This window comes from Petaurus breviceps, unplaced genomic scaffold (genome assembly GCF_028583685.1).
Source record: "Petaurus breviceps papuanus isolate PSGF00001 unplaced genomic scaffold, PetGlider_PUasm1.0 183, whole genome shotgun sequence".
Lineage (NCBI taxonomy): Eukaryota > Metazoa > Chordata > Mammalia > Diprotodontia > Petauridae > Petaurus > Petaurus breviceps.
In genome coordinates, this window is record NW_027185791.1 from 20657406 (window position 1) to 20685193 (window position 27788).

Genomic DNA, 27788 nt, shown 5'->3' on the forward strand with positions numbered 1-27788 from the left:
TTACTTGGTTCCTTCTTTCTCTGAGGCTATACTCTCTGAAGCAAACAGAATACTATACTCTTTCTTAGACGTGCTACTGCTATTTTGGATAATGAGAAGTGGCTTTTCTTCCTGCTACAAAAGGGCATAGAAGATACTAAGCATGTTTACAGGTTAAATATGGGTTCGTTTACTTAGAAAGAAAGCCACACACAGCATGTCCTGGTAGAAAGTGAGTATTTGGAGAACAGGGACTATGCTGCTTTTGTCATTGCATCTCTAGCACCTAGGACAGTGCCTTGCACATAGGCACCTAATGTTTATTTTAGTTGAATCATCACTTCCTTTTCTAATTTCTTAAAAGGTCCTCTGAACCAGTTCTTAAGATTAACATTTGGTTAATTCTTCTATTGTAGAACCCACATTTTCGTCTAAGTGTTTTTATATTGAGCCTGCACCGGTCTCATAAATGTATGCTTTCTTCTGGACGCAGGTTTGTTATAGAAAATTGCCTAATAGCAATATTCACTGAAATACCTTACATTTAAAAATGTCCTTTATTCTCTTCAAATCCCTTCCACACATGTTATCTGAGTTCAATCTTATGTTAAAGAAGATGGTATAATGTCCATTTTCCATATTAGAAAACTGATATATAGCACTGCTTAAGTCACTTGCTCAAGATCATACAATGGCAGTCAGAAGTACAATTCAAACTTCACTGCCCATTCCAGTATAAACCATATTCCATTCCTGCCCCCCTCCAAATCTCTAGTCCAGCTCTCATAGAACTTGACTAAGTCACTCAATTTTATTTTGCTTCCCTTTCTACCTTTTAAATTCAGAAAATGATACTTGTTCCCCACTCTGTCATAAAGCATCTGAGTCCCTGAATAAAATGTAGTTATCTGTATTCTTACTACACTTCATTAACTGATTGAATTTGTACTATATAAGTAGCCAATTTCAACAACTCAGAGGAAAAAAAACTAATTTTAACGAACTCTCCATATTTTCTCCAAACTTCATATGTTTCTATTACTTGTACAAAATATTTATTTTACTTATGTCATCACATAGTGATATTTTTAAAGCATATTTTCTTTTAATCTGTTTTTTGGCTTAAATATTCTGGATTATAGGTCTGATTTCATTAGATAATGACTTACTCCATTTTTGTTTTGTGCCAGGTAGGACTGACAATACAGAAAGATTGTCTGGCTCATAAACTGACTCTGAAGACAATTCCAAAAGAGGAGTTTCAAGAAGGTCTGAGTAATGGTAGCATCCCTTGAGTAAATATGATACCCTCCAAAGAAGTCTACTTGGATCTATAAGTTCTGATATGTTCTTTGTTTTCAAATCAGTCTCATCTGACACAAAAAAACACAGTGCCATCATTTAGGTGGGCATATTTGTCAGGTAAGTGGCTTATTCCACATGGCATTTTGTTTTCAAGGAGGTAGCTGGATGACTCAGTGGATACAGTACTGGGCATGGAGTCAGGAAAATGTAAATTCAAATCCAGTCTCAGACACTTACTAGCTGTGTGACCCTGGGCAAGTCACTTAACCTTTGTTCTCCTTAATCCACTGAAGGAGGAAACAGCCAACCATTCCAGTATCTTTGCCTAGAAAGCCCTGTGGACAGTATAATCCACAGGGTCACAATGAATCAGATATAAACAAAGACCTACTTCCATCAGGAAACTGTCTCAAAGTTCTAAATCATCTAGTCTATTGTTCATGATCACCAACTTTACTTAAATTATGCAAAATAGTGATTTTCTCAGTGTGAGAAGCTCCTTCTTCAAATGCAACAAGTGTATAACTTAATGGGTAACTTGCTCAGGGTCACACAGCTAATAGCTTCAGATGGGGAATTTGAACTTGGGTCGTTCTGGGTCATCTCCATCCAGCCCTCTATCCATTGTCATGCTGTCCTCCCTAATAACATACAGCAGTTTTATGTATTCAGATATTAATCAGGTCCTTCATTCTTAGCTTACCTGTTATACATATATACATGTACCCTGCTGGCCTGTAATGCAGAGTCAAGGTGCTGTTTGAGTGCCTCTGCTGTAAGAACATTGGCACCATCTTCTCGTGGCGTCTGGATCATGAGCTGAGGATTAAACATAGCCTCTTCTCCAATCTTCTGACGTGTATAATTTAATTCCCGGCTTACTCGTCCACCAACTGAGGGAGAAAGAATTGGGGTTTCAGTTAAAAGAAAAAAAGCAAGCTGGACTCACACTACAGCTATATGGCAACAATAACTTTATTTTACACTTCTCTAAAAAGTCTTGATTCTTTCTTTTCAGCAATTTCACGATACACAAAAATCAGCCAACACATGTATAAACAATTCTACTTATCATAGTAAAAATCACCACCACTATTTAGATATATGCTTTGTCTGCGTTTTAACTAATATTCCATATGAAGACATTATTAAAAGGGGGGAGGGGAAAATTTGAGAAACCTTTTCCTCACAGACTAGACCAAATATTTCTACATTACAATTCCTTACACTTGTATAAACAGTCTGTTCCAAAAGCTCATTTCAAGATAAATGGATTCAATTTACACTCTTCTCCTAAATAATTTGGCAAAGGTAACAGAGAAATGTTTTTCCTCAGTGAAGAGAGGAAGGAGGACAACTTGCTAATGAGTATCCTGACTCCAGTTACAAAGTGTAAAGACTATGGTTAAGCTCAGATTCACAGGGAGAAGCTTCCCTTGAGAGGAAGGCCCCATGGCCAACACCTCTTGTCATTAAAACAGCCAATCTTTCAATGACTGGCAACCACTAGACAGATTAATATGCAAGTACATGAACCTTTAAATGTCTGGAACTATCATAGAAATACAGTAATTCGATCTTGGGAATAATAGTTTTTGCTTCCAAATTTGGTCCTGTATTAAGTCAGGCACATGGTGGTCCACCACTATGGCTGAAGATTAGGACTTTGGAGAAATTCCTTTAAATACAAAGGAGGGAGAGATTGTCTGATTAAAGAACCAAGAGTGGTTCTTTTGGAAAGATTCTCATTGAGCTAACATTTTTCCAAGGATAAGTGGTTATGACATGGGCCTTAGTGGAGAGGACTGAGGAGAATATAAAAATGGTATAGGAAAATCTCACAGGATTCTCACAGACTTCAACAGGGTATGATTAGCTCTAGCAAAGAAACAAGCACTCATTGAAAATCGTACCTACAGCTCTACTCTACAAAGAACAAGAACCTTTATGTTACTAAAAGCCCACCTCTCTCACCATTACAAAGGTTTTTTTCTAAAAGCTTAACATTCACTAATAATAATAATTGACATTTATATGTCATAGGTTTGCAAAGTGATTTATAGACATCATATTTGTTCCTCTCAACAGCCTTGTGAAGGGCCTTTTTTAAATTGATAAAACAGGTCTGTAGTTACAATGCTGTAGAGGACTGCAAGCTAGATATACAATTTATAATATTAGAGAACTGCCTGCCTGAAACTGAGATAGAGATTAAAGGACTTGTTCAAAGAGACATAAATAGTATGTGTCAGAGGCAGGATCTGAACCAACCTCTTTCTGATTTTGAAGCTGGATCCCTACCCCTTATCCATTATACCAAACTACCTCTATTTTGGGTATTATCACTCCCATTTCACAGATGAGGAAAATGAAGCTCCGTTGGTTACATTTATGAGCCCTGGAATTAAAATGGGGTGTATGTGTTTGAAAGGGTGGTGGTGGACAAGTCCTTTGTAGATGCCTCACGGAGTCCTCAGAGGCTACGCTAGCAAAATTCAAGTTCTAGCTAGGTCAGCAAAGGCTTTGCACATGCACATGGGCATGAGCTGTGTGTCATCTTGTCCAAGAATCAAAGAAGGTAAGTTTGAAGATGCTCATCACCAAGTTGGCTGCGGAGTGATAAATCTGGGCCTCAGCAAACTTTGACGACCGTCTTCTGAGTTAGAAAAGGGTTACAATCTGTTTTGCTGGGCTAAGTGCCCAAAGAAAAGACATCACAGGTCCTTGAAATTGTAGAGCAGGTATTCTATACCAGTGTCCAAATATGAGAGGAGCTTTGTAAAAGGAATAACTATTAACCCTGAGTAGCTAGCAATCTAATTGGGTATAAATCAAACATGAATATACACAAATCACTTAAAAACATTTTTAAAAAAGCAACATAAAATGGAGAGAAAATGTATACAGTGCTATCTCTGAACTATCCCCCTCCCTCAAAGTTACTAAACAGAGGTGGATAGAACACCAGACCTGGAGTTAGAAAGACCTGAGTTCAAATCTGGCCTTAGATAATTACAAACTGTGTGACCCTGGGGCAAATCACTTAACCTCTGTTTGCCTCAGTTTCTTCATCTATAAAATGAGGATTAATAATAGCACCTGCCTCCCAGGGTTGTCATGAGAATTAAATGAGATAATATCCATAAGTGCTTAGCATAATGGCTGGCAAATATTAAGCATTATACAATATTAGCTATTATGATTAAGTATACATACCTTTTGACCTAATGATACACCACTATTAGAACTATACCCCAAAGAAATCAAAGAAAGAGGAAAAGAATCCACATGCACAAAACAATATTTACAATCATTTTTTGTGGTTTTAAAGAACTGGAACCTAAAGAGATGCCCATCAATTGGACAGCAGTAAAACAAAATACGGTAAATAAATGTAATAGAATACTAGAAATCTAGGAAGAAATATATCAACTGATACAGGGTGAAGCAGGCAGAACCAGGAGAACAATTTATGTAATAACAGTACTGTAAAAATATACAACTTTGAAATACTCTCTTTTGTCTCCTTTCATCCCCAGGGCTTAGCCATGCCTGGTACACAGTAAATACCTAATATATGTTATTGGCTGATTGAAGAGTGAATTGTAAGCATGAGAGACAGGAAGTGGGTGGCACACCTGTTGTGTGGAAGAGATACCCAGAAGAATAGTTTGAGAACATGGTAGGTTCTAGTAAGAGTTTTAGATTTCTTATTTTTAGGATGGGAAGATTTGAAGAAGGGAGGAGCCAGTAGATGGTTAGGGAGACACCCAAGCCTAGAGAGACACAGAGAGGAGAGGATGATTGACAGTGAGGAAACAGGGCACAAGGTTGTAACTGACTCTTGAGATTCACATCCCAAAGACATAGGCCATAAACTGTAATTTTTAGATGTAGATAAAGTGTTGGCTAAAAAGCATGTTACCATGTCCAGCTACCTCCTCAAACCTGTATAGCTGCAACCTGAGTTCATAAAATGTTACAGAGTTTACTTTTTTTTATTCTTCTCTTTCTTATTCCATTGGCCAATCTCATATATGACTCCAGTTAGAATATCTCTGCATATGCTCATGTAAAAGTGATTGTTCCCATCCCACACTTCCTATGAACATGCTTTTTCTAGTTCTGCTAATAGACCTAGATTTTATTTTGCTTTGGGAGTGTCAGAATTTAGGATTCATTTAAAACACTTGGTCAAAACTCTTACAACACAAAGGACAAAAATCTCTCATCTCTGCTCAAAGTGACTGTTTACTATCAACAGAAATCAATGCTTCCTTAGCAAGGTGCTGTCAGATTATATTAAGCTCAGTGAACAAGAGAGTCTTAGCTAATTAGAATAACATTAATTCTTCAGTCATTAGTATAGCAGATAACTTCAATTATAGTTCCAGTTAGGGCATGATAGTGACCAAGGTTATATACCATGTGTATGTATGAAAGTATCAAGTAATCACAAAAACTAATGGAATTTAATATAGGATGCATAATGTTGACAATGGTTTGTGTTGCCTTTTTCTCAGACCAGAGTCACAAAAATTTGTTAATTGTTTTGGCCTGGGATTTTCTGAAATGATATGATTATTTCAATATTAGAATTTTGTTCCAGAAACTGCAGTGTGATTTCTTGAGCATCTTTATTTTTATATGAGAGATTCATTTTAAATAATTTATTTACAACCAAACACATTGATCTATATAGGTTGGAAATGGCCTAGTTGAAATGATTTCAACTAGAATCAACCAGCATCTTCTCGTGCCTTTTTTTCTATACCAATGCCAACTGCTTCAACAATGTGGAAACTTATAAAGCCAATTACTTACAAATATTTTATTTTAAACAGATTGGACTATTATCATACGTAGATGAAAGAGCTCAGAAAGCTAAGAATTCTTTTAAACATTCTTCAAATCCCTATCATCCATCCACTTGTGAAGTATATATAATTCACAGAGTACCGAGTTCAAATTTTGCCTCAGACACTACTAGTTATGTGACCCTGGACAAGTCATTTAACCTGTCAGTTTCCTCACCTGTAAAATGGGGATATTAATCATACCTACCTCGAAGGGTTGTTAGAAGGATTGGATGAGACAATATATGTGAAAGCACTTTGTACACCTTAGAATTCTATCTAAAATGTTGGCTATTCTTATTGTTATCTATGCTTTTTGAAACTCAGTACTGCTGCCGTATTTCATTTTACTTTTTTTTGTCCAGACCTGTTATTTTGTCAGTACAGGAATCTGCCAATGTATAAACCCCTTCCATCAATGCAGATCAATACTTTGTTTGCAATCTATGGTTTAGAAAGAAACTCTGTTGACCAATGTAGAAGAGCAACTAGTCTCCAACTTAGCTTTTTTTTTTTTTTTTTAAAGTTAAGTAACTTGCTCAAGGTTACAGGGCCAGGTGTTTCTGGGTGGGTGCTAAGTGTCTGAGCCCGGGATTCGATCTCCAGGTCATCTCAACACTGGAGCCGGTGCTCTTACTCACTGTGCTACCTGGCCGCCCCCAACTTAGCTTTTCTTAGAGTAGCCTCAGGCAATGGGAGGATAAATGATTTGTTCATGGTCATACATGCTTGTAGTATGTGTCAGAGACAGAGCTTAAATCCATTATTCTGACTCCAGGCCTGGCCCTTTATCCATTATGTCATGCTGCCTCTTTCTTTTGTGCTTCATTTATTTTATTCTTAATCAAGTATTATCAACAGGTGTTTTCTTTTTGTACAAATTACAAGATATTCCCCTTGTTTGTTCTTTGGCAATTTCTATCTTCTAGACTGTGCCTTTTGTTTTCATGTTGTTATGATGTACTTACACATATTGGTAGACTCTGTTAACTATTGAGGAATGGTTATACCTATACCATGGAGGAGCCTTGAAAATTCATGGGGTATTATATCAATATTCAGGTAGCGTACTATGGAGAGTTGGCCACAAAGGAATGTGAACTCCTTCTGAAGAATTTTATGGACATGCTTGACTTTCACCTGAATAGCAAATAGGCAAAGGGAATGGACCAGTGATTTCACCACTATGTGGCAATACCAGAGGAAGAAAGTCTTTCTACCAAGGCAGGTTGACACCTTCTCCAAAACTTATACTTTTAAGAGTTGCCTAGAGCAGTGAGAGACTGAGGTTATTGAGAGTAACGAAGCCAGTAGGTATCAGAGGTGAGATCTGAACCCAGGTCTTTCTCACTAGTAAGCCATCTCTAGCCACTAAGTAATACTTCCTCTTATACTATACCTATAGTATACTAGCAAATATCTCTCCTAAACCGTATTACTAACAACCGAAAGGAATATTTATTAACTTGTTGCCCTCATTCATAAATGGTAAGGATTTTGCTTCTGATGAAGTCCTACTTTATTTCATTTTGAATGACTGACATGATAGTTTTATAAAAAATTTGGAAAAACATCTTTCTCTTCTCTCTCTCCCTACTTAATTTTTTCAAGGTTAAAGCTCACACCTTTGGGAAAAAATAATTTTAAAATATCCCTGATGTACCTTCATGTTACACTTCACACCCATCTCCATTCATTCATTAAACAAGTTACAGCAAAAAGCATTAAATGCCTGCGATGTCCCATGCAATGCTTTACCTCTTCTACTTTCCAATTCATAGTCATTTCCCATTCCTACTAAAATAAAACAGAACAAACCATAGCCAAGCTATCCAGTAAAAGATTCAGCCTTAAGTTACATCATAGGACACATACAACTGACAATTCAAGTGGAGAAAGTGAGTACATGTTCTCAGTACATTTTTTATTTTCTCCCCAAGATGCAATGAAGCTTTTGCATTGTAAAATACTATCAGGGAGGAAAATGTCTTACCATTAAAAAGAAACAAACGTACAAAATGTGCTTTAAAGATTTTTCCATAGTAATTGAAAAATAAAACCAAGGCACTTTGGGTGGGAATTGCCAGGACCAATCTCCTTACTGCTGGCACGCCATTCTCTCCTCTGGGCCAGCCCACAAGAGGGGAAAGGGTCATTAAGAGCTCATAAATGCCATCCAAGCCGAGGCCTCTATTCTAGTTTTACCACCTTTGTTCTCCCATCTGAGTTCTTCCTACAGCAAGTTCTTCAGGACAGACAAACACTTGTCTTCTCCTCTCAGCAAAGCTGTTTCTGCAGCATGTCCTAAGGCTCCCTCACCCAAGCCAAGCAGAAAACTGGTACTTCAAGCACCAAGCCCAACCCCATGAAGTCTCAGACCCAAGCTTCCTGCACCTGGAAAGAATATAATTAGCCTTCTGAGGATTCGCTGGACTGCATGACCCAGGATTCCTCTAAACCAAAAGGAGATCGTTACTTCAAGTGGTAAAAGAAATGAAGAAGTTTTTATTCTCCTAGGATGTTCACCTTGTCCCTCTGACACAAAAACCACCATCAAAACCTTTTAGGATTTATCTTAAGGCTGGATTGTTTGATAAGGATTTGTATTATCTTGGAAACTCTGAGCTGACAGATTCAGTCCAGTTTCTTTAAGAATGGCAACCTTTTCAGTAAGGCAGCATCTAAAACACCCCCAAAGACCAAGACTGGATGGATGACTCAGGTAAACAAATTATTTCCTCATCTGAAAGTGGGACTTAATAAAATGGTAAAATTGCATGAAGGGAAAGGTTTGGGTGCTTCCTTTCTGGGCTACACCCCTTCAGTGAAGCAAAGGGACATTCTCTGAGGATGGCCAAATGAGGATCGGGGAGGGATAGGAATAATGAGTGAAAACTGTAAAATGTTTATGATCCCTACACCAGACCCAGTGAGACCTAATCAGCCATCCATGACTTGGTACCTCGCCATGTTTTACACCTAACATTTCCTTTGCCACTTCAGCCTTCTCTTCTTCAATACTGAGATGTGTTGCTATATTTGTAATTGACATAGACTTATCATTTGGATTTTCACTTCTAAAAAAGAGAGAAAACAGCTACAAAATTAGAATTATTTTATTATTAATATTTATTAGCTTATTATTTTGCGGAAACCTAGAAAGAACAAGAAGGGAGGCTTGATGAACTGACCAATGGACTAGACACTCACGGGCCCTGAGTTCTAATTACTCTCTTTTTATTCAACTTTAATATTGAATATTAGAAAATTGCTTAAATTTACTGCCTTAATTTTTTTTAACATTTCTGAAATACAAATCCACAGTCTGAGGGCCTAGCAGTAGAAAAATATTAGAGGATTAGAACCCAAAGAGAATTTACCCTCATATGGTAGCACCCGTTTTGTCTTTCTCAACAGCAAAAGAATCAATGAAAATATAACAAAATCAAAAGAAATCAGCCACTGAAAATCACTAGGCAAACACTACAAATAACAGATCACAGGAAACTAAGAGGAATGATGAACACGGACAGCATGAAACAGAGTACAGTTTCCTGACAAAACATGCCCTTCTTTCAAGGGATCCTTACCAGCTGCTTGCTGTACCATCTGTTACTGCCTGGGCAGCTTCCTATTGAAGGGATCTGCACTAAAGGAGGGCTGCTCTCACTGTCGGACACAATCAGGTCAGGTCAGCATTCCCCCAGCACCGAACCTGCTGCCTGTCACAGCTCCCCCCCATCTCGATATTTCTTACATGGCCACCAGCTCCCAGGGCAGGGCTGCATCTGTCAAGAAGCCCATTTTTCATAGTTCACTTGCTATCCCAACAAGGAAGTGCTGGCCATCTCTAACTCATGGGGGACACATAAAGTCAGCACTAGGTGAAGAGTGTAAATGGGGACCCAACTAAAGTCAGCCTTCCAAAATACACTTTCCCAGGTTCCATTTTGCTTTAAGCAAAGCCTTTGAGTAAAACAAAGAAGATCCCCCAAATCCAAACCCAATTTCTAGACCTCCTTAATAAATGAACTAGTCTACCATGTTATGCTGCTGTTCTCAGAGCCAAAGCAAATGCATTCTTTTGGCTTTAGGAAGGAAATACCTGTATGTCATGAGAACCCATGTGCAAAACACGCACCTCCCATGTCTTATCAAGCCCCAATTCTGCCCAATTAGTTAAGGCCTCCTAAAATCTACATTAAAAACCTAAGGGCTGGCAGCACCGGCTCTCTGTCACTGCATTCAGTCTGTTGCATAACATTAACCCCAGTTCCCTTCTCTCAGCTTCGGTGGAGCTGACATCACCTCTTAGCTCTGAAGACTATTCTCACCATTATATAGCCAAGCCCTCTTTTCATTGGCCCTTCCACTTGAGGCCACATGGGGGAGAACACAATGCGAGTCCCCACCTTCACACACAGGCTCCCCCAGCCTGTGCAGAACATCACGCTGGACTGATTTATTTCCAACACTGTTCCTTCTCTCTGCATCTGTGCAGGGAAACACACATCATTGGGGGCCACTTTCATGATTTTGTTGCGATCAGGATTAGCTGGATTAGGGGTTGATTCATAAGGACCCCCTGTGGTTCTGAGGAAGTTTCATCACAAGGTCACTGTGGTGTGAACTATATTCTGTCAACACCACCACTCCTTATAGCTGAGTACAAAAAAAAAAAAAACAACAACAACCCCAAAACAAAAACAAAAAGAAAACATTGCAAATGTGAAATATACGAACAGTTTATAAGAATGATGACTTATAGTTTTCCCTATCAAGTGGTTTTTAAAAAATAAGGCATGCACTTCAATTCTAAATTCATTTAAAACAAAAAACTATAATTTGTCTCAAAATGCCCTATATGTTTAAAAACTTGATAGGATTGGAGATGGAAATGAAGGGGGAGGCTGGGCAGGACCTCTATGCTTAAAACCACACAAAAAGACCTTTTAATAGTCCTAGACAATGTCAGTCCCAGTTGTTGTGATGCTGAAATATTATACTATGCATATAGCATTCTTTAGTGCTGTTTGATTCCCAGCCTCTCAAGTGAAAACACTACCAGAACTAGCACTTATGTTGAATAGTTTTTTTTAAAGGAATACGCTGGAGGTTAAGAAAAGGGAAAGGAATTGAACTTGGAACTTTAAATGATTTTTTAACAAAGTCACTACAAGAACTCTTTACCTTCCTTCTGTCCATCCAAACCCTGATACATAGAGATGGCAGAAGATTTTAGGGTATGCAACCTGTAGAAAAAGTTTGTGTGTGTGTGTGTGTGTGTGTGTGTGTGTGTTTTGAAGAGCAGTCCTTCTTGCAAAGAACTGGGCTGTTCAATCAAAGCCTTATCTGTTATATTTCTGTCTTTCTCTTCTGTTTAGTGCATTCACCAACAAGAGAAAAGGAGGTAAGCAATGGAGGCTTTGACCTGCAGCTGTAATACAATACTTTCGCACAGCCCTGTCGACCCCTGACATAAATTTTACACCGCAGCTGGCATTTACACACTTAACATTACCATATGTATAGCCTACTCTGTGCTAATTATGCTAATCACCTGTCTAACTCTCTGCAGCGAAAAATGGTTGTATTTAGCAGTCCACTGCCTACCAATACAGCTTACTGTGTGGTTGAAATGTACATTCAGACGGCACTGAATGGCAAGATTTTTCCACGTTGCTGGCTTCATTCAGGTCTCCGAAAAATTTATTCAAGTCAACTGGTTTCGGTCCGCAACAAAAAAGTTACGAGAAAAAAGTGAGTGTGTTCCTGCCCTAACATTCTGGGTCTGCTTGCAAGCAAAATGATAAATCAATTGGTGTGGGAAACAAAAAAGGGAGAGATTTCTTTGGGGAGCCATGTGAAACTGTAGCCTAGTTTTTTTTAAAAGGGGTCATCCTATTTCCCCAAATCTCTGGAAAGCGCAGTTAAGACATATTTAGCTCTAATCCCAATTCTCTCAAATTGCAAGCTTTTGTCTACCGTTAAGCAAGGTATGAAATGGGTGACATTTTTCTGGATCCTGTGAATTGATGGGATGGTGTCATATTTTCACTTTCCACCTCCAACTGCAATAACACGTGAACCACAAGCCACACCCTCTCCCCTCAAACAGCAGATAAGCAAGCAAGAAAGTTATAGACCAAGGGGAGAGAATCCATATGCTCTATAGTCTCCTTTTTGAGTGACCTTCTTTAAGGGGAAAGCAACTTAAAAGTCTGTCCTATGAATAGGTTTCTTTTGTCCAATTAATGGGGAAAAGGGAGTAAGGAGAGAAGAAAATGCGAGATGCTCCAAAGAATGAAAAAGAGACAAAAACAGAAGGTAAAAGTGAGGAGACATATTTGGTTGGGAAGGGTGAAGACAAAAAAGGTAAATTCTTTTTCTATCTGAAGAACAGCATTACTTTTTCTTAGAGCCATCTTCTTACACAACTAACTATACTGTGGTTTTTACTTATACTGCATTCCTTTAGGTATCTGAACACAACACTTCAAGTTTTCCCTTTCTCTAATTCATACATCTTCTTACGAAAGAAGAAAACAAACCCCCAAATATTTAATTCTAAGAACAGCTTGTATTTGAATATTCCAAATTGCAGGTGAATCCTTTAGGAATACAATTTTCTTTGATTCCTTGGGGCGTTATGCAGCATGCCCATCCATACAGGAAAGCACTTGAGACAGAGATGGGCTTTGGGGAGGGGACAACAGGAGAGCAAATGATCAAACCAAACCACACTAATCAGCAGATCCACCAAACACCTAGAACTGTGCCTAAAGCGGAAGGCCATCCATTATGCAACACGCTAACCATGCTGAGGTTACCTAAGATTGCATTTACTAAGTACCAGAACAGCTCTACCATAAATCTTATGTTTACGTCCAGAAGGTGCACCAACCCACTCAGGCTTTCTATTAAACAGCATGAGGTCATGAAGATCCCTATGCCTTCCTCTTCCTTTACATCTCATCCTCTGTCAATTGGACTCACAAGCAGAAACTTAGGAAGCTCATTGTGAGGGGAAAATAATCAAATTTCAAGTGTTAACAATTTTTCTCTTTTAATTCTTTCTGTTCAGTATTTTATAAAATGTGCCTGACTAACCGAGGTGACTTTACACAAGCTACATCTTGCTCTCTTTGGCATTTCAATTTTAGTTGCTATTCTCCATCAGTCCAAAGTATTAACTTATTTGCACTCCTGCAGTTCCAAAACCCTGACTGTGGAGTCAAAAAGCACAATAACACTACGACTACTGTGTTCAATTCAGAGCAAAAGTCTCTCTCTCTCTCTCTCTCTCTCTCTCTCTCTCCGTCCCTCCCTCTCCCCTCCCTCCGTCTCCCTCCCCCTTACTTCCCTCTCTCCCCCTCTCCTCCCCCTGCCCCCAAATAAGAGATGGACCACCCTGCTCTCATGGCACAGAGTACTGTTTACATTGCAATACTTGACTGTGTAATACATCTGGCATTTTTGGGCAGGATTCCTAAGCTAGGGGCCAGAAGCCCTTAAGCAATGATTTAAGGGGAAAAAAAAAATCATACGCATTGACTTAACAAGGCTCATTTTTACTTACTTTTGTGCATGTTTAATCAATAACTGAAAACCCTGGTTGCTAAATAAGGAAAAACTATTGTTTATTTTAATTTACCTTAATAAGCATATAAATGTTATACTGTGGTAGGGGGAAATTCTCACCAGCTTTTCTTACATAAGCCAGAATTTTATTGAGCAAACAGGGTCACTCACATGCGATGCACTATTGGGTCAAGTATGTATTTGTGATTTTGATGTTGGAAATAAGATTTCGACATTATTTTAAATGGCTTAATGACAAACATCATTCACTGACATGTCAATTAATTACTAGATACCTGATCGACCACCACCACCGCAATACATTGAATCTGTTTTCTAATTACATTTAGAAAGTTTGTTGTTCTATTAGTGACATTGGGAGAATTTAGCTGTTGGACTTTCATTTGCAGCCATGAGGGTCATGTCACTGGAAGAACAGGTTCAAAAGACTACACTCTTCCAATACAGGAAAACTGTAACTGGAAGAAGCAACTATTTTCTGCCTCATTTCCTTCGCCACTCTAAAAACTTCTCCAATAATGACACTGTTTTCAAAAGAGAAATTCCATTTTCATGAAATACTGATTCTTTCTGCAAAACTCATGCACATCAATTCACCCTCGAGAGCCTCTTTCAAAACATGCAAAATGACAAGTCTGGCTGAAACTCTCTTCCAGGCCTAAAATTCTGTGAATACTAAACACCCAGAATGGACAGTCTAATGGTAGGGTGACCGGGAGAAAAATGGCTATTGAAACATAAAAACATAGAATAACCACTCAAACAGTACTGTAAACAAAAAATAAGGAAAAGTGTTTCTGTTTTGATGACTCTAGACATCTGTTTAGTTGTGGAACTTTCCCATTGTCAATGGTCCTGAATGGCTAAGTTCTTTTCACTTTCCACTCCTCAGCTAGGCTATATAGTTCCTTCACTAGCTGAGCTCTCTCAGAAGCCAACAAAGACTTGACATGCAGGTGCTCTATATATGGCCATGTAGGAAGAAGCCAAAACTTGGATAAGGAAAGCTCTATTCTGCAACCCTCACCCAGGTCAGCATCTCATTGGCTTCAATCAGAGTTCTCTCTATGGAGGAACCATAGTGGGGATTCCTTTTTCTAAAGACTGTGAGTTTATGTTTACCATCTAAGAAATGCAGTATGATTCCCTTGTTCCATATTTCATACACCGCACTGAGCAGAGGGAATCAAAAATTTGTTTCTCATTCTTTTTGGTTTAAATTAGATTGAAAGAACTTGTCAATGTTACCTCAAAAATCCATTAAAAAGGACCAGACTCTTTGGCAAGGGCAACACATGTTCTACTGACAAGATCCTGTCAGAGTGTATGGTCTTTTGAACCTCTTCTTCCAATGACAAGACCCTCACAGATCTAAATGAAAGTCCAGCATCTAGATTCTCCCAATGTTACTGATAGAGCGATAAACCTTCGAATATCCTCCTGGCAGACTGCAATGAAATCGATCTGCTATTGTTTCTGATTTGACATGTAGCAACAGAGAAATTCATGGAGTGGGAAACGGAACGGTATTATTTAAGGCTAAGAGGGAGAGGGAAAGAAACAATTCAATAAAATAGAAGAATATCCCAAAGGACACGATAATTATTTAGGAAGGTCTTACTTAACTGGTTTTCTTTGCATTTTCAATACATATATATGTACAAATATGTGTACACATATATAAACACACGTGTGCATGTATATGTTGTGTATATATGTACGTACGTATCATCTTCTTAGAGAAGAACCTGCCCTTTGAAGATCTAATGTCCCTGAACTTTGCTATTAATACAGAAAAGAATGTAAGTAGGACTTGGAGCTTTGAGAAGTATAAAATATAGTAGCTAAAGATAACCAAAATGCTTTATTAAATTAATCAAATCTGTGTCATTCTAATGAATACAAAAATTACTAAAAATGTAAGCAAGTGTTCTGATTCTCTTTGGCATCATTTCATAGATGTACTTTTGTAACTCAAGGAATGATACCTAGAATACCTAGAAGCATCTTAAGGCTTTAGAACTGCTATGAAATAAGGCAAAATTAGGGCAAAGAATTGTCATGGAATAAAGAGAAGCCATACATATAAGCAAGTCCTTGGCTGCTGAATTGTTAACGACCCCCTTAGATAAAACAACAGCGGACAAGTTACAACTAGCACCCTACTGGACAGCACTCCGGGAGGTCACAGGGAGGGCAGCTTTGAAGGAGAAATCCAAATGAAATCTAAACAGAGCGTTGTAGAAACAAATCTGCCATAGCTTTATCCAGCCAGCATTAATCCAGGCATCAGCTGGGGAGTAAAAGCTAAACAAGCCCATCAGTGGACTCCTACATCTGGAAGCTGTCATATCTCCAAGCAGAGTTATGCAGAACTGAAACAACCAGTTGCATGTACTAGCTTTTAAACTTGTTGAAGGGTCAAGAATGGCAATGTGAAAATGCTACAGCTCAGAGTGTCAGCTGGATTCTTTGGAACTGGCATGAGACTGACTTGCATTTAATGGGGGGGAGGCTTAGAGGGGATTCCTTTCAACTACTCTACTCCCAACAATATTTTCAATTAGATTGAAATATGACTTAAAAGGTACTCGTGGAATCTAATAAATGTAAATAAATAATTATTTTATCTCTCTTTTTTTTTAACTGAGAGGAGGCCAGGCACTGGGAAGTAGTCACGTTTCATATGGCTGCTTATGAAATGTAAGAGCTCTGACAACCTGAGATGTATTGAAAGGTTTTGTTGTTCCCTGCATTCACAGAATAGCTGAATTTCACTACTTTGGGCAGCTAGGTGGCATAGTGGGTAGAGAGCTAGGTCTGGAGTCAGAAAGACCTGGGTTCAAATGCAGCCTCAGATACTTAATTAGCTGTGTGACCTTGGGCAAGTCACTTAATGTTGTTTATCTCAGTTTCCTTATCTGTAAAATGAGCTGGAGAAGGAAATGGCAAACCACTCCAGTATCTTCTAAGAAAACCCCCAATGGGGTCACAAAGAGTCAACATGAAAAGACAGAACAACACTACCCCCAAAAGGCAGGAAAAGAGATTTAGAACTGACTCCATACTGTCTTATCTGACAATGTGTTTTGGCTCAGATGTCCATTTATTCATTAATTTCTTTTTTTTGTAAGGGTGCTCTTAAAGAGGAAGGTTTAGAAATGCAAACATCTGTCCTAGCCTGAGACCATCATTGACCTATAAGGGCTTTTAAAATTAGAAAAGCAGAACTATAATTTCAGCAAGCAAAATACAGTGCTACATTTCCTGTCAGTTTTATACAAAGGTCCTTAATTCAAATAGAAAGATAATAGACAATTTTTTAAAATGTCACCAGATCTATGGATCTTACAAAGCAAAAGAGGTAGTTGATGTTCTTACTAGAGTTTACCCATGGCTCTCTTCAGCTTCAGCTATGAGAGAAAATGGAGACTGAAATATCTTCCAAGAGAGAAAATCTACCTTGAGATGCCCCCTTCAAACCTGAATCCTGGTTCTGCCATTTACTACACTTGTGTGATCTCCAGTAAATGACTTAGCTTCTCTGGGTCTCAGTTTCCTCATCATTCAAATGATGAGGATAGATCAAATAACCTCTGAGGTCCTTTCCTGATCAAAACTCATGAGCAATGTTGTCCAAGTCAAATAGAATGGGGACCACTAATTCAGATACAAGGATCTCTGCAGGTCATAAGTTAACTGAGTTTTAAAATGTAACGTTATCTATGCTTTATTATATGATATTTGTTTTATTAAATGTTTCCCAATTACATTAATTTGGTTAGGCCACACACCCTCTGGCTATCTTCCCCCCTCAGCTCTGATCCAGCCAAAAGATGTTGAAACAAACAAACAAAAACCTGCATGCATTTCTAAGAGAATAAAATGGCAGGTTTCACTTGAACAAGAAGGCTGTTACATTAACTCAAATACCAGCCACGTGATAATGAAGCCCCATCTTGAATGATAATTGTATAAAATCACAGGCTTAGAGTCAGAAGAAAACTTCTGAGGACATCTCATCCAGTTACCTCAATTTCTAGAGAGGCTGACTCAAGGCCAGTGTGATTAGATGATTTTCCTGACGTTGTTTAGGTCCTGAAGAGAAGAGCCATTATTCGACCCCAGGTAGGATGACACCACATCTAGGGTTCTTTTCACTGGCACGCATGCACCCTTCATGTAAGTTACTCTTCTATTCATGTGACCTTCCCCAAAGGGGATGGACTGTGATTCTTGCTTCCAGTTATGCTATGTCCCCTTAACCAGAAGAACTATTTGGGTAGATACTAAGAATAAGAATAGTATAATTTCACAACATAGTAAACTAGTGAAAGAAATTCTGAGCACAGGTCAGGAGGGTCTGGATTTCCTATTGCCCCCCAGGCAACATTTTAATACTATAAATTATAGAGCAGTTGCTGATCTCCATTCTACTAGGAGTTTCACTACACGGATGACATCACAGACCAAGTCCCCAAAGGATAAAAACAAAAGCACAGGTAAAAAGAACAGCCATATTGCTCTTCCTCAGTAATGGAAGCCACTGCTTTCTATTTCGTCATTCTTCTGTTCAGAACTTTTAAATGGCTCCCTCTGTCCATCTTTCAAAGTTTTTGCCCCCAGTCTTTACTCCCTCCAATAGTCTAGGCCATTCACCATCCCTCCCATCTCCATACCTCTGTTCAATTCTTTCCCCCTAACCTTAGAATACCTTTTCTTCTTCTCCTTCACCTGTTGATCTTCTTCCAACTTCTTTAAAGTCCCACTCAAACCTTACTTCCTCCGAGAAGCTTTCCTGATGCCCCAGTCAGTAGGGACCTTAATTCCCTTAGCTCTCATATGATATTTTGTTTTCACTTTTCTTAGCCTTATATATTATTCTATATGACAGTCACTTGTATCCCCCTTCTGGACTCTTAGGTTCCATGAGGCCAGGGGCCACTTTTCTAAACTTTGCAACTTGGACAGCATAATACTTTACCTATGTAGAGTACGTCCTTAAAAATGATTTGTCACTTAAAAAAAGAACATTGGACTTGGAATCAGATGACCTGGAGTTGGAATACCTGATATAAATTCATTTCAAGCTACTATCTTGGAGGTGAATGAGAAAAGTACTATACAAATCTAACCCCCCCCCCGCCCCCCAATGGTGAGAATCTAAATACTAAAGAGCTACTAAATATTCTTGATCGGAAAACCTATCAGAGGTTTTTTTTCCACTGGAATGGGAGTTAGTGATTAAGGGCAGTGTGGTAGAAAGAAAAAAAAAAGCTTCAAAGGGCAAAAGAGATAACAAAAGCAAAATTAGGCTAGATTAAAAATAAAATTATCCTTCTTCACAAAAGAATAAGATTTGGGACAAAGGCATTCTGGTACTAGTAAGTATACAAAAGGCCAAACAAATTGGTGCAAATAAAGGTCTATGGGGCAAGCAAAGAAAAAAGCCAAAAATAAAGAGCTCTGGAAAAAATTTTTTTTTGCTAAAAAACTTTATCTGTTCCCTTCTTGTTTTCACCCCCAAATCCTTGTTCACTACACTTCCCCCCATAAAACTGGCATATCTGTTTTAGCTGTAACCATTTATAGTATATACTATATTCAATCACATTATCTTGAAGGCTATCAAGCATCCTTAAATTTAAGTCTCAAAATCTGAGTTACTTTCAATTGTAATTCCTAGAAAGCATGCCTCTATCAAATTACAGGGCTTTGGTACATTTTTATACAGTGCATAATGATGTAAGTGAACTGTGCAAATGTAAATTCTTAGGCTTGGATTCAAGAAACCAACTTCACCAATACAGGGTGCGAGAAGTATGATTAGACAGCACTTCACCTGGAAAAAATACAAAACTAGCAGTTTTAGTGGACAGCAAATTCAATGAATCAGCAATGTGATAAAGCAGCCAAAAAAAGCTAACATGATTTGAGGCTCAAGGTAAAACCTCTAGAAACAAAGAGGTGACAGTGCCTCCGCCCTCCATCTTGGTCAGACAACATCTGGAAAATTGTGTTCAGTTCTGAGGGCCAAAGTTTAAGTAGGACCTTGATAAATGGAAAGCAGACAGACCATCCAGGATGGTCAAGGGCTCTGAGGTGTGGTCATCTGAGGACTGGCTGAAGATTTGTGGCATGTTTAGCCTGGAGAAGACTGAAGTAGTACATGAGAGCTGTCTTCAGTTATTTGAGAGGTTACATAGAAGAAGGAGTAGATTAGACTTATTTGGAACTAGAGGCAAGAACCAAGGAGAGCGTGTAGTAGTTAGAAGGGGGTAAATTTAAGCTTTATAGTAGGAAAAACTTCTTAACAATTACAGCTATCCAAGAGGAGAATGTGCTGACCCAGTAGTTGCTGGGTTCCCCTCCCCCACTGCAGGTCTTCAAGTCGAAGCGGGATGAGCACTTGTATAGGAGGGATTCCTTTGGGATATGGATTGGACTAGTTTCCCACTGAGGACCTTTCCAACTCTAAAACTCTAGGATACTGTGTTTAGAATTCACTGCACACAGTCTCTACTATGTATCGGGAGTGTAAAAGGCAACAATTATTAAATGTTTCCGCAAGAAAACCAAAGAGTTTCTGTCATAAATGTCACAAAAAGCTGTCTTATGTATTCTTTTTATCTTGCCAATACTGGTCTGCAGATTGTAGCACACATACTCACACTGTCTTTACAAAACAATGGCTTCCCAATGTAGTAAACAAATCTGAAGGGCAGAAGAAAAGATTCAGTCTAGCAAATGCATCCCATTCGTTTTCCACTTGTATTTTTAAAAAAGGGTTTAATTTGGAAGACACAGGGATAAAGCTGGTATGCACAGTGGATCAAAGAGCGTATAACACACAAATAGGTATTTTATTATCGTTTTGGGTCATTTTAAGCATAGGTAAAACAGCATTTTGCAAACCGTACCTTCAAATCTCTTCCCTTCACACTCTTTTACTCTATATTCTACTCTTTAACCACTGAACAATGTAACCACAATCACATAGATGATTTGTATAGTACCCATGTTCATGACATTTATACAATCTCTACTGAGAAAACATCCAAATTAAGCAAACTTCTCCAGTGATAGTCTTGGAAAAAATGGGAGCATTTTCCATGTAAATTAAACCTTGGATTCTGCCTTTTCATTTTAATTGGTTGATTTCTACTTCTGTCTAGGAAAACAGGAAATTCTTATTTCTGAATTTAAATGTTTATACCACTTATTTCCAGGAATAAAAAGAAATAAACTCACTATACCAGGAAACTAGGTATTTTTCTGTATAGTCAGGAATGTATTGTGAATGAATCAGTCATAAAATATTCTGAAGTCCATTTAGCTGGCATTCCATGTTCTTCTTAAATTATTGCTTCTTCTAGATGAACAATAACATAGCATGGGAGGAAAGTTCTGGAATTGGAGTTTGAAGGAATAAGATTGAAGTTTCAACCTTTGCCACTTGGCTAACTGTGTAAGCTTGGATAAGTCATTTAATTTCTCTGAGATTTGACTTCCTCATCCACAAAATGAGGGGATTGAATTAGGTGACCTTTAAGATCCCTTCTGGCTCTAAAGCTATGATTCTATGAACTCATAAATGTCAAAACAAGAGGTCAAGGCACTGGAGAAGCTATTAATGACTTATGTAAATCATTTTGTTCTTGCTACAGCAGTATGTAGTGAGAAAGCACTTGGCAGCAACCATCAAGGTGAGTGGAGGAGATATTCTTAGATGTTATATATACTCTTTGCTAAGAAAGTTTTCCTGAGTGATCTAGAACACCTTGAGCCACTAGATAATGACTAGGGCAGTGTGAGCATGTGATAACATTGCAGACATCTGTTATCAGCAAAGTACTGATAAGAAACAACGTGAATTAATGAAGAAAAGATAAAGACAAATCTAGGAAGCACAGTTCTTTTAAATGAAACATCTAAGGGCAGCCCTTCTTTCCCAGGAAGCACTTGAGAGGCAGAGTGATATGGTAGAAAGAACACTGAACTCTGGCTCTGCCACTTATTATCTGTGTGGCTTTGGCCAAATTGCCTCTTCGGTTTCCTCAACTGTAAAAATGACAGCATGTGATGACCTCGAAGATCCTTCTTAGCTCTTAAATTTATTACAAAAATTTTTAAGAAAAGTTATGAAAAGTTGGTACTAAATGTTAAGAAAATGGTTTTGACTCCAACCAACTCTTATTTGGGAGCTGGTCTGGGGCCGAGAGAAAATTCTTTTCTAACTTCCCTTACTTCTGTTTCTCCCAAATACATTTCATAAGCATATACATTTTCACATCACAAAAACAAACAAACAAAATATTTAGCCCTCCATTCTCCCTTGACATACACAGTCTTGCATCTCCACCTATTTTTTAAGCATCTCAAACTGTCCAGTAGAAATAATAAACCCATGTCCAAAACGAAAATCATTATCTTTCTCCTTAAATAACCTTCCCTCCCCCAAATTCCCCATTAGTGTCCAGGATATCACCATCCTAGATTTCATCCTTGATTCTTCACTACTTCTCACCCCTTCTCCCCATATTCGTTCTGTTGCCAAGGCCCACCAATTTCACCTTTGCAACATCTCCCAAACATGCCCCCTTTTCTTCTCTGACTGCCACCATGATGATTCTGGTTCACACTTGTACCACTGAAATAGTCTGCTGAAATCTTGCTGTCTAGAGTCTCTCCCTACTCAGTCCAACTCCCATTCAGACATCAAAGGGGTTTTCCTAAAAAAAATAAAATAAAATAAAAAAAAAACAGGTCCAATCATGTTATTCTCCCTATTCAATAAACTGTAGTGGCTCCCTAGTCTCCAGGATCAAAAACAAAATGTTTTGTTTGGTCTTCAAAGTCCTTCATAAATAATCTAACCCCCTCCTACCAGTCTTCTCACACCTTCGTCTCTGCCATGTAACTTCTTCCATCCAATAACAATGGCTTCAATGGCTTCCTGGCTATTCCACAAACACAATACTCCATTTCTCTGCTCCAGGCATTTTCTCTGTCACTTCTCTATGCCTGGAATGTTCTCACTCTTCACCTCTGCCTATTGCCTTCCCTGGGTTCCTTTAAGTCCCACCTTCTACAAGTAGCCTTCCCAACCTCTCTAAATTCTAGTGCCTTACTTATTTCAATTATTTCTTATTGATCTTCTATGTAGATGTTTGTACATATTTGTTTGCTCCTTTTCCTCCCCCATTAGACTGTGAGCTCCTTGAGGACAGAAGTTGTCTTTTCCTTCTTTTTGTATTACAGGTACTCAGCACTGTACCACACACTTCATGAGTGCTTAATAAATATTCACTGATTCACTGACATTTGTTAAATACCTCCTGGGTGAAGACATAGACCCTGGAGAAGATACAAAATTCAGATAAGACAAGCCTCTACCTCCAATGAGCTTCCAATGAAGGAGGAGAATAAAGACCTAAAATTCACATTATACAACAAGCGTATTAGAGTCTAACAGAACAAAACAATGTACGAGGTCTGGGGGGAAAGACCTTTACCAACCAGGAGGACACCAGTTAAGGTCTTCACATCCTGGTGGAGATGGCATTTGAGCTGACCTTTGAAGAAAGAGTAGGAATCCAACAGACAAAGAAGGGAGAGAAGGCATGCTACGAAACCCTTACTATAAAACACAGAGGTTTGAGTGGAGTGCATAGGACACAGGGAGTTGTCCAGGGGGGCTGAAACTTAGTTATTATCCAGTTGAATAATATGAAACTATAATGGAAAGACAAAAGTGTTGTCAAGTTATGGGAAGCCTTGAATAGCATGGAAAGGAGAGGGAATTTTACTCGAGAAGGTAATGGAGAGTTACTGAAGATTCTTAAATGGCAAGCAGAGGCAAGGTTTTCACCTTGATACTGCAACAGTCCCTTCAGATGCCTAGTACTGAAGGTCTATGTCATAGTGGTAGCTGCAGCTGGGAAGAGAGAGGAAAATTCACATTCAAAAGATGTTGAGGAGGTCAAAATGACAAGACTGGATATGAGAGGTGAGGGAGAGTGAAGAGTCAAAGACAGTCAAAGGTTTTGAGCATGACAGCAGATGAATGGTAATCCCATCAGCAGAACTAGTAAGGTTAGAAGCAAGTTCAAATTTAGCTGGGCAATATAATGAAGTCATTCAAGACTCATGAGGTGTCAGTAGGTCATCCAGTTGGAGATGCCTGAGAGAACTGGATTTAGAGCCAGAAGAATTAGGTTCGAGTAAGGACTACTTTATTTATTATCTGTGTAATCTTGGTTAAATCACTTAACCTCTGTGAGTCTCAGTTTCTTCATCTGTAAAATGAGAGTTGGACTAGGTGGCTTCTTCTTGCTCTAATCTATGATTCTGTAAAACAATGAACTAGAACTTGGACTGGACCTGTGATTTCCTTGACATAATGAACTCCCAGAGGAAAAAAAAAGACTCCTTTTGTCAGTATAGGTCAACACCTTCTCTTATACTTAGAATTTAAGAGTCTTAGAGAGCTGCTCAGAGCACTGAGTGGTTAATCACTTGGCCAGAAATCATATAGCTAGTTGTGATGCCAAACTTGAACCCAAGACTTCTAGGCTCCAAGGCCAGCTTTTTATCTACTAAATCTGGATGCCTCTATGATATCCCAGACAGTATAATTATGTTGTGTGTCTACTAAAACAATACTGCTGCATATGTTAGGTGATAATTATAACTCAATACATTTCTGACCACCTCTCCTCTAATTATGAATCTATAATAACTCTTTAATAAAGTGTAAATTCAAACTCTTCTTTTTTGTTTTGAAGCCTCTCTCAATCTTGGCCCTACCATTACCTGTGCAAGCTTATTTTTCTCCACCTTCCAACATTCAGCATGCACTCCAATAAGAACTTGCACTGCCATCTACACCATCTTCCATACTGGCAACAATACTTCCTGCTTCTCTGCTTTTGCTCATGTCATTTCCCCTGCCTACAATGCACTCTGTCTCTCTACCTGTGGGAATACAGTCCATCCTTTAAGCTCCAGTACAAGTCCCCCCCTCTTTCATGAAGCCTTCATAAACCATTTCATTGTTCTACTAAACCAGTGGCCCTAAAATTCTTTAATAGTGCCTTAAGCAGTAAATAATTGAAGAAAGAATTGTGTATGAAATCACCATAAGTGTTCAAAACACATTTTTCTTGGTTGAAAGGGGTTCAAGGAACAAAAAATTCAGGAACCACTTTACTAAATTACAATCTCCATGACAGGAGGGGCCATGTCTTAACTAAATTTTGTATTTTTCTAGCTCCTAATATAATACAGCACACCCTGTTAGTAATTAAATGTTTAAATTTTTTGATTCAGTGCAATTAGCCTCAATCAATCAATATTTATTAAAAGCCTCCTATGTGTCAGGCATTGTGCAAACAAATGCAAAGAATAAAATAAGCCCTATGCAAAAGAAGCTTACATTCCAAAGTTAAGAAGCTTAATTTTCTTATCTGCAAAATGAGAATGATAATAGCACTGATCTTCTAGTGTTGTGAGGATCAAATGAAATTGCAGTTTTTGTGAACCTCTCTACAAATATAAGCAGTTATTATTTAATACCACATATATTTAACGCTTGATTATTTTCTAATTATTTCATGTATAATAATCTGTTTTTTCCAACTGGGTTGAGAGTATGGCCCATATCTCTAGTTCTGATCTTTTCCAGTGCCTAGCATCGTGCATTCAATATTTGCACTGATTTGATCTTGACTCATTGTGTGACTCTGGATATTTTATCTAACCTGTCTGGTTTCTTCAACTATGATGAAAAAATCAGACTACATGGTCTCTAAAGTCCACTCCTGCTCTGCATCCTCTCATCAATTGACTCTATACTTCAGCATTCTCAGAGACTTTGACTAAATGTCTAAACTAAATGCACAAATGAAAAGATATCTGGATAATTATTTGCTGGCTTTGATCCAAATAATTTTTTATTAGTAATTGGGAGATTTGAGGTGAAAACGTTTTTGATCATCTATATTACCTCATGATTGTCTACTTAATTCTCTAGAGTATTTCACTTTGCAGTTACATACTTCACACCATCATACTAGGTCAAAGCAAAAACAGCCCTTTAAACAAGACTAACTGGCAGCAAAGATTACTCAAGTCAAGTCCACACTGGCATTTTGTAACTGAAGCAAGTACCTAGATAATTTCTATCAATCCAGCTTTGCCTCACTTATCAGAAGAAAGGCTTTGTGCATATATGTGTATGCCTGAAAAATATGGCAAAGAGCCTGAATTTCCCTTTGTTAGTGGAAGACCTGGCCAAAAGCAAGAATTTATTACAAAGTTTTCAAGTAACAAAAAGCATTCCCAGCAAGTGAAAAACAAGCAAGCGTTACCTAAACAGTATCAATAAAAGAATGTAAAATGTTTCAGTCTCCATCAATGTGTCCATTGAGGATTTACAAGGGGCTTAAAAGAAGCCTCGCAGGGAAACTCCCAAATTGTGGAATGTGAATATCAGACTGGTAGAACTGCGCCGAGAGCCTGGGTGGCTCATCCTCTAACCGCGCTTCCTGAAAACACATTTTTTTCCTTTCACCCTACAAAACGCAACTTTCTCCAATATAATTCCATTAAATAAGCCCCCACCCGTGAGGAAACATTAATCTACTTTGCAAACATGCGTTCCAGTTCTGTGCTTTACTTCCCCCCCCCCCTCTTTTTTAACCTTGAGACAAATGTTTTTTTCCCCCAGAGTTGAAAGCTGTCCAAATCCAGGACCACACACGCAGCCTCTGCAGGCCTGCGCTCATCACGTCCAGAGGCAGCGGCAGCCTCCGCTGCTGGGGACACACACACTTCCAAAATGGCGGAGGGGTGGTCTTTCTTCCCCTATTTTTAGGTCTTTTTTGGAAGAGGAAAGGAAAAGGGATATTTATAAAGATAAATGCAGTATAAACGAAAAAAGACCTTTTTCCAGGAAGGTCTCTCCAGATTTCAAAGAGAAGACTCAACACCTAAATCATTCCCAAGATACTTCCCCTCGAAAAATGGTTTATCCCAAGGAGCTGCAAGCCCTCTCTCCCCCGCTTCACCCCCACCTTTTGCTCTCCACACAATCTCCCACACCACCTAGCAAAACACTGTGGACCAGAATAGATTACAGCAAACTCTTTGTAGGTTTTATCTGGCATCCGGCCAAACTGCTAAACAATAAACAATTCCCCCTGGTGTAGGGAGGATTTTTTAAAAAGACTTTAGGTACAGTCTCGTAAATATCTTTATCAATTGAATGAAAATAAAAGGAAGCAATAGAACGTGCTGGGTCTCTTACCTTCTACCCAAAGCTCTTCCACGTTGGTTTCAAGATTAGCTGCCTTTAATCCTACAGCGAAAGCCCCAAATATAAGGAGGCCCACAACCAAAAACTTGCCGCAGTTTTTTTGAATGTAACAACCCAGTTTAAATAATAGTCTCTGAAACTTCGCTCTCAGCCACAGCGGCGCTTTCCTGCCGGTAGCCTTCCCCTGGAATGGAAGGAAATATTAGGAATAAGTGCTTCGATCACCATAGACACTTATGCACTGTGTACAAAAATGTTTCTGCTTCGGGGTGCTCCTCTCCACCCCCAAAACACACACTCTCAATCTTTTGGTAGGATTTGGGAGATCTGGGGTGGATTTGCTGTGACGAGATCTTGTTTGGAGAGTAGGAAAGAGGTGGGTAACGTGTTTCGAGAGCATAAGCAAATAATTTCCACAGTGTAAGAGGCAAATGAAATAGTTAACCCAACCACAAGGACACTAGCTAACCGTTGAACGGTTCCCTCCTGAAAGCCTGGTAATGAATAAGGTGAGAGTTTGGCCAGAGGGGCGGGGTATGGGAGTGGGATGAGAGAGTTATTCATAAATCAAAGCCTGGCTTCTGAGTGAAATCTGTATCAAGACCGTGAGTGAGCGTCCCTCTAAGCACCTCCTTCTGGGACTCTACTAAGGAGTCCTGAGGTGTCTGAGGAGAGGGAAGGAGGCACTGACTCTCTCTGACTCTCTCTCTCTCTGACTCTCTCTCTCT

General features: G+C 38.7%; 1 protein-coding gene across 1 annotated transcript in view; it reads right to left on the reverse strand.

The window, feature by feature from the left end:
- Positions 1 to 27788, reverse strand: part of PTCH1 (patched 1) — a 79757-nt gene that overhangs the window by 49740 nt on the left and 2229 nt on the right. Inside the window, exons 2-3 of the mRNA XM_069088000.1 lie at positions 27052 to 27244; positions 1988 to 2177 (exon numbers count right to left, since the gene is read on the reverse strand). Coding sequence (XP_068944101.1) covers positions 1988 to 2177; positions 27052 to 27244 — 383 coding nt within the window. The remainder of the gene's footprint in view (positions 1 to 1987; positions 2178 to 27051; positions 27245 to 27788) is intronic.